The following is a 7,150-nucleotide window of genomic DNA, read 5'->3' on the forward strand; positions in this document are numbered from 1 at the left end:
GGTCTGTGATGTGAACTGTGGTCTCGTCTACATAGTCCCACCGACATAGCCATTACGCCACCTGCTGGTTCCCCTGACACCTTTTTGTTTATTATTTATTTATTTTGGAGAGGTTTTTGCTATGGGGCACGCATGTGCTTGCCAGAAAAACAGAGAGAGAGACAGAGAGACAGAAAGCGAGAACTCACCCCCTGGGGGGATGGCTATGCCATAATCCCTTCTCCTCCATTCTCCTCTCGGGATCTTGGGCATGCACGCACACGCGCCCGGTGTGAGTTTTAAGCCACCGGGTCCGGGACACGAACCGCGGTCGACTACATGGGAATCCAGTGACATAGCCATTACGCCAACTGCTGGTCTCTTGTTTGTTTATTTTTATTTCATGTAATTTTTTCTTTCTTTAACATTATATAAGCAATGTTTATTTATTTATTTATTGTCATTAGTTTTCTTTTTTTAAAATTTATTTTATTTAACTTTTTAAAGCAATTTATTTGCTGGGGGATGAGCAGGTGGCGTGGTGGTTAAGGCGCTGGACATTCCCACATGGCGGACCATGGTTCAAGTCCTGGACCTGGTGGCTTGCTTTCTCACTTTCTATCTCTTACTCTTTCTCTCTGGTTAAATTAAAACGAACAAATGAATAAATAAAGTCAAATAAATAATTATTTAAAAATTATTTGTTTATTTGTTTTAACTCGACCAGAGAGAGACAGAGTAAGAGAGAGAGAGAAATTAGAAAGCACGCTGCCAGGTCCAGGACTTGAACCGTGGTCAGCCATGTAGGAGTCCAGCGCCCTTAATCACCACACCACCTGCCGGCCCCATCTTTATTATCATTATTTTTCAATTTGACCAGAGAGAGACAGAGTAAGAGAGAGAGAGAAATTAGAAAGCACGCTGCCAGGTCTGGGACTTGAACCACAGTCAGTCATGTGGGAGTCCAGTGCCCTTAATCACCACGCCACCTGCCGGCCCCTCATTTAATTTACTTCTGTGTAAGAAAGAAAGAGAAAGAAAGACAAACACCCCAACAGGGTCTACACGCCGTCATCCACCCCAGGTCTCAGCTAGCCCAGATTATAGGCAGGCATGTGTGTGCTTGGTGTGCTCCTGGGAGGTCTCGGGACGTGAACCCAGGGTCTTTCCCATGTGAGTCTAACCACGTCACTGCTATGCCACTCGCTGGCCTTGAGATGGATGTGATGGGGCTTCAGTTCGATGATGGATGGGGTCCTCCTTAATGTACGGGAAAGCGCCCGGCCACGCGATGGCCCCCATGGGCTGCTTTCCTTAACCACCAAGTCCTGCCTCCCCAGAAAGAGCGCTTTGTCAAACTCCTGGACCAGCTCCATAACTCCCTGCGGATAGACCTCTCCATGTACCGGGTGAGACGTGCATGCATGAGGATCTGTGTACCCCCTCGCACATGCGTGTGTCCAGAGGGGACAGCTTCCAGCAGGCATGTGCATGAAAAAACCCATCTTAAAGCGTGGAAGATGCTCTTTGCTCTGGACACGTATGCACGTGTACGGGCCATACCTACTCCCCAATGCTTGGCACATACAAGCAGACCCTCAGATGCTCCGAGGTGTTCTCAGCAGCCCCCTCCCACTTACCTCCTGAAACGTGGGGGCTCTTCCTTCCCCCCAAAACGCTGTCTCCTTTCTTCCCCCAGCGCTTCTTCCCTAACCCCATCTCTCTCCTCACTTCCAACAGAATAACTTCCCAGCCAGCAGCCCCGAGCGACTTCAAGACCTCAAATCTACTGTGGACCTGCTCACCAGCATCACGTTTTTTCGGATGAAGGTAGGAAAAGGGGGACCAGTCCTATCAGCTCTCCGAGGAGAAGGATTCTGCAGGACACTCAGCTTTCAGGACGAGGACCCTCCTCCTAGAGAGTTTTTTGTTTGTTTGTTTGTTTTGTTTTGTTTTAGAGGGTCTTGCTATAGGGCACGTGAGCTTGCCAGAAAAAGAGAGAGAGACAGAGAGACAGAAAGCGAGAAATCACCCTCCAGGGGGGATGGTCACGCCGCAATCCCTTCTCCTCCATTCTCCTCTCAGGATCTTGGGCACACACGCACACGCGCCCGGCATGAGTTTAAGCCACCAGGTCTGGGACTCGAACCGCGGTTGCCTACATGGGAGTCCAGTGACATAGCCATTACGCAAACTGCTGGTCCCAGGAGTGGTTTTTTCTTGGTGACTTTCTGCCTTCACACTGTGACCACAATAGATCTTTTTTTTTTTTTTAAGAGTTATTTAATTTTATTTATTATTTAAAAGATTGTTATAGGGTATGTGTGTTTATTAGAGACAAAGAGAGAGAGAGAAAGCAAGCTCCCAGGTCCAGGACTTGAACTGCAGTCACCCATGTGGGAGTCCAACACCTTAATCACCACATTGTCTGCTGCTCCCCAAACAATGTATCTTTATTTCCTGGTGGTTTTGTTGTTGTTGTTGCTATAGAGTGCATGCACTCACCCGAGAGACAGAAAGAAAAAAAGAGGGAAAATGAGAAAGCACCCTCTGCAGGGGCTGGCAGGTGGCGTGGTGGTTAAAGGGGCTGGACTCCCACATGGCTGACTGCGATTCAAGTCCCAGACCTGATGGCTTGCTTTCTTACTTTTTTTCTCTGTCTGGTCAAATTAAAAAATAATTAAAAAAATAAAGAAAGAAAGAAAACACCCTCCGGAGAGTTGGCCATGCCTCAGTCCCTGCTCCTCCATTCTCCTCTTGGGATCTTGGGCACGCACACACATGCGCCTGGCATGAGTTTAAGCCGCCGGGTCTGGGACTTGAATCATGGTTAACTTCATGGGAGTCCAGCGGTGGAACCATTACACCATCTGCTGGTCCCAAGATCTAGCTCTCTTAACCAGTGGGCTACAGAGTCAACCCAGACAGTACTACAACAGTCTCTTGTAGAATTCCTTTTTTTTTTTTTTTTTTTTTTTGCTATAGGGCGCATGACCTGGCCAGAAAGACAGAGAGAGACAGAGAGATAGAAAGTGAGAAATTACCCCCCAGGGGGGATGGCCACGCCACAATCCCTTCTTTTCCATTCTCCTCTCGGGATCTTGGGCACGCACGCACAGGCGTCCAGCATGAGTTTAAGCCACCGGGTCCAGGACGTGAACCGTGGTCGACTACGTGGGAGTCCAGCGACATAGCCATTACGCCAACTGCTGGATCCCGGCATTTCTTGGGTATCCCATCCCAGCTGTGTCCACTCATGTCTGTCTCCTTCCCTTCAGGTACAAGAACTCCAGAGTCCGCCCCGAGCCAGCCAGGTGGTGAAGGATTGTGTGAAAGCCTGCCTCAACTCAACATACGAGTACATCTTCAACAACTGTCATGAACTCTACAGCCGGGAGTATCAGACGGACCCGGTGAGGACCCCAGATGGGCCAGAAGGAATGGGAACACCAGCCCGACATCGGCTCAAGTCCCTAGCTCTAGCCCTTCCCAAGGGATTTTGCTGTTCTGAGCCTCAGTACCTCCTTCTGTAAAATGGGGTCATAAACTCACATCTCAGGATGGGAAGATGATTTAATGGGATCTAAGCTTTAAATAAAACATAGTGAAGGCGACCAGCAGATGGCGTAATGGTTACGTCACTGGACATACATGTTAATGGGCTTGTTCCTCAGTCATTTCCTACCTCTCAGAAGTAAGCCCAATCCTTGGGACTAGCAGTTAGTGTAATAGCTATGTCGCTGGACGCCCATGTAGCCGACTGCGGTTCAAGTCTCGGACCCGGTGGCTTAAACTCATGCCGGGCGCGTGTGCGTGCGTGCCCAAGATCCCGAGAGGAGAATGGAAGAGAAGGGATTGTGGTGTGGCCATCCCCCCTGGTGGATGATGTCTCACTTTCTGTCTCTCTGTCTCTCTCTGTCTTATTGGCGAGCTCATGCACCCTATAGCTAAAACCTCTCCAAAAAAAAATTTAAAAAAAGAGTAAGACCAACCCCTGGATCCCACATAACCAATATCTGTACTGTCCCTTTCAGGCCAAGAAGGGGGAAGTTCCCCCAGAAGAGCAGGGACCCAGCATCAAGAACCTCGACTTCTGGTCCAAGTTGATCACTCTTATAGTGTCTATCATTGAGGAAGACAAGAACTCCTACACTCCCTGCCTCAACCAGTGAGTGTGTGTCTGTGTCATTTGGGGTCTTCCCATGTTTTGTGTACACAACTTTGTGTGTAAAGATGATTGTGTCTAGGCGCCAGCAGGTAGCATGGTGGTTAAGGTGCTGAACTCCCACATAACCAACTGAGGTTCAAGTCCTGGACACGGTGGCTTGAAAATCATGCCGGGCATGTGTGCATGCATGCCCAAAAGTCTAGGAGGGGAATGGAGGAGAAGGGATTATGTCCCTTCTCCTCCATTTTTGTCCCTTTCTGTCTCTCCAGTGAGCACACACACACCCTATGGCAAAAACCTAAAAGAAAAAAAAAATCACATTATGTCTTAGCTATATGGATGTATTGTTCTAGTCTGTGAATTTGGTTGTGTGTATGTGTTTGACTGTGAAATAGAAGTCAATCTATAATATTGTGTATGGTATAATTACGTGCGAATGTGGGGATTTATGTGTCAGTGTCATTTTAATCTGAGTTAGTTGAAAGAATTATTATGTTTTATTTCTTCCCAAGGTAAGTGCTAGAGGGTCTCCTAACTTGGGGGTGCTAACATTTTCTGGTTACTTAGTTATGGAGTTAAGATTGGGGATATGCATCTAAGAGTGGTGGGTGGATGGATGATGGACAAATGGATGGATGGATGGACAGATGGATGAATGAGTGGATGGATGAACAAATGAATGGAGGGGTGGAAAGATGAATGGATGGACAAGTGGATGGATGGATGGATGGATGGAAAGATGAATGGATGACAAGTGGATGGATGAGTGGATGCCTGGATGACTGGATGGGTGGGTGGATAGGTGGATGGATGGATGGAAGGGTGGATGGATGACTTAATGGATGGATGGGTGGAAAAATGGATAGATGGACAAATGGATGGATGGATGGACGGATGGATAGACAAATGGTTGGATGGGTGGAAAGATGAATGGATGGACAAGTGGATGGATGGATGGAAGGGTGGATGGATGGATGGATGGATGGATGGATGGATGGATGGACAAATGGATGGATGGGTGGACAGATGGATGGATGAGTGGATGGATGAACAAATGAATGGATGGGTATAAAGATGAATGGATGACAAGTGGATGGATGAGTGGATGCCTGGATGACTGGATGGATGGACGAGTGAGTGGATGGATGGATGGATGGAAGGGTGGATGGATGGAAGGATGGATGGATGGATGGATGGATGGATGGATGGATGGAAAGATGAATGGATGACAAGTGGATGGATGAGTGGATGCCTGGATGACTGGATGGATAGACAAGTGGGTGGATGGATGGATGGAAGGGTGGATGGATGACCTAATGGATGGATGGGTGGAAAAATGGATAGATGGACAAATGGATGGATGGATGCCTGGATGAATGGATACATGAACAAATGGATGGATGGGTGGGTAGATGTGTGGATGGATGAACAAATGGATGGATGGGTGGATGGACGGATGGATAGACAAACGGTTGGATGGGTGGAAAGATGAATGGATGGACAAGTGGATGGATGGATGAATGGATGCCTTGATGAATGGATAGATGGACAAGTGGATGGATGGATGGAAGGGTGGATGGATGGATGGGTGGGTGGACAAATGGATGGATGGATGCTTGGATGAATGGATGCATGAACAAAGGGACGGATGGATAGGCAAATGGATAGACAAATGAATAGCTGGCTCGATGGATGGATGGGTAGGTGCTTAAGTGAATGGGCAGATAGGCGAATGAGTGGTAGGTAAGTGAATGGATGAAGAGATGTGCAGATGAGTGGGCGAATGGGTGGAAAGATGGATGGATAAATGCAGAGATAGAAGAATGGGTGGATGGATGGGAGGCTAGGCAGACAAGTTGATGAATGAGTGGATGGAGGGAGGGCTGACTGGGTGGATAGATAGTTACTGAGGGAGAACCAGAATCATCCAGCAAGTCAGCGGTGAGGAAGAAAACTGAATGCAGACACCTCTGTCCTACGTGCACTGGGACAGGAAGCACAAAGCAGCCCAGGCCACATGGTCACTGCCTGCCACGCTTTCATTCTTCCCTGACTTTTGCCAGGTTTCCCCAAGAGCTGAATGTGGGCAAAATCAGCGCGGAAGTGATGTGGAATCTCTTTGCCCAAGACATGAAGTATGCCATGGAGGGTGAGTCCCCCAACCCCATGTCCCCCAGCCTCATTTCAATATGTCATGGTGCCTCAGTGTCCCCTTTGGGATGCAAGAGTCCTGGATCCAGTGATGGCCAAAGCGTGCAGCCTCTCTGCTGAGACACGGAGTGGCAGATCCTCCCAGCTGAGCCTCTCCCTTCCTTCCCGGCCTCCAACAGAGCATGACAAACATCGCCTCTGCAAGAGCGCGGACTACATGAACCTCCACTTCAAGGTCAAGTGGTTGTACAATGAGTATGTGGCTGAGCTTCCTGCCTTCAAGGACCGCGTGCCTGAGTACCCCGCGTAAGTCCCCTGCCCGAGTCAGCCAAGCCAGAACTGTAGCAGTGACAGCTATAGAAGGAGACTCACTGTGTGTGTGCATGCCCAAGATCCTGAGAGGAGAGTGGAGAAGCAATTGTGGTGTGGCCATCCCCCCTGGGGAATTATTTCTCACTTTCTCTCTCTGTCTCTCTGATAAACTCACACACCCTATAGCAAAAATCTCTCTTAAAAAAAAAAAAGATGAGGTTGATAGGTGGCATGGTTGTTAAGGGTGCTAGACTGTGGTTTGAGTCCTGTACCTGGCGGCTTGCTTTCTCACTTTCCGTCTCTCTCTTGTTCTGTCCCTCTCTGGTCAAGATTTAAATAAATAAATAAAGTTAAATGAAATAATTCTTTTAAAAAAGAGGGAACCAGCAGTTAGCGTAATGGCTATGTCGCTGGACTCCCATGTAGTCGACCGCGGTTCACGTCCTGGACCCAGTGGCTTAAAACTCACGCCGGGCGCGTGTGCATGCATGCCCAAGATCCCGAGAGGAGAATGGAGGAGAAGGGATTGCGACGTGACCA

General features: G+C 48.5%; 1 protein-coding gene across 2 annotated transcripts in view; it reads left to right on the plus strand.

The window, feature by feature from the left end:
• The window catches only part of UNC13A (unc-13 homolog A), a 112,250-nt gene that overhangs the window by 75,652 nt on the left and 29,448 nt on the right, over positions 1-7,150 (plus strand). For both annotated transcript variants that reach the window (XM_006147128.2, XM_027771300.1), the window contains 6 exons: positions 1,320-1,388; positions 1,720-1,809; positions 3,258-3,392; positions 4,014-4,147; positions 6,211-6,296; positions 6,478-6,604. In XM_006147128.2, the coding sequence (XP_006147190.1) occupies positions 1,320-1,388; positions 1,720-1,809; positions 3,258-3,392; positions 4,014-4,147; positions 6,211-6,296; positions 6,478-6,604 (641 nt within the window). The remainder of the gene's footprint in view (positions 1-1,319; positions 1,389-1,719; positions 1,810-3,257; positions 3,393-4,013; positions 4,148-6,210; positions 6,297-6,477; positions 6,605-7,150) is intronic.

Source organism: Tupaia chinensis, unplaced genomic scaffold, assembly GCF_000334495.1.
Source record: "Tupaia chinensis unplaced genomic scaffold, TupChi_1.0 Scaffold000201_1, whole genome shotgun sequence".
In the NCBI taxonomy this organism is placed as follows: Eukaryota; Metazoa; Chordata; class Mammalia; order Scandentia; family Tupaiidae; genus Tupaia; species Tupaia belangeri.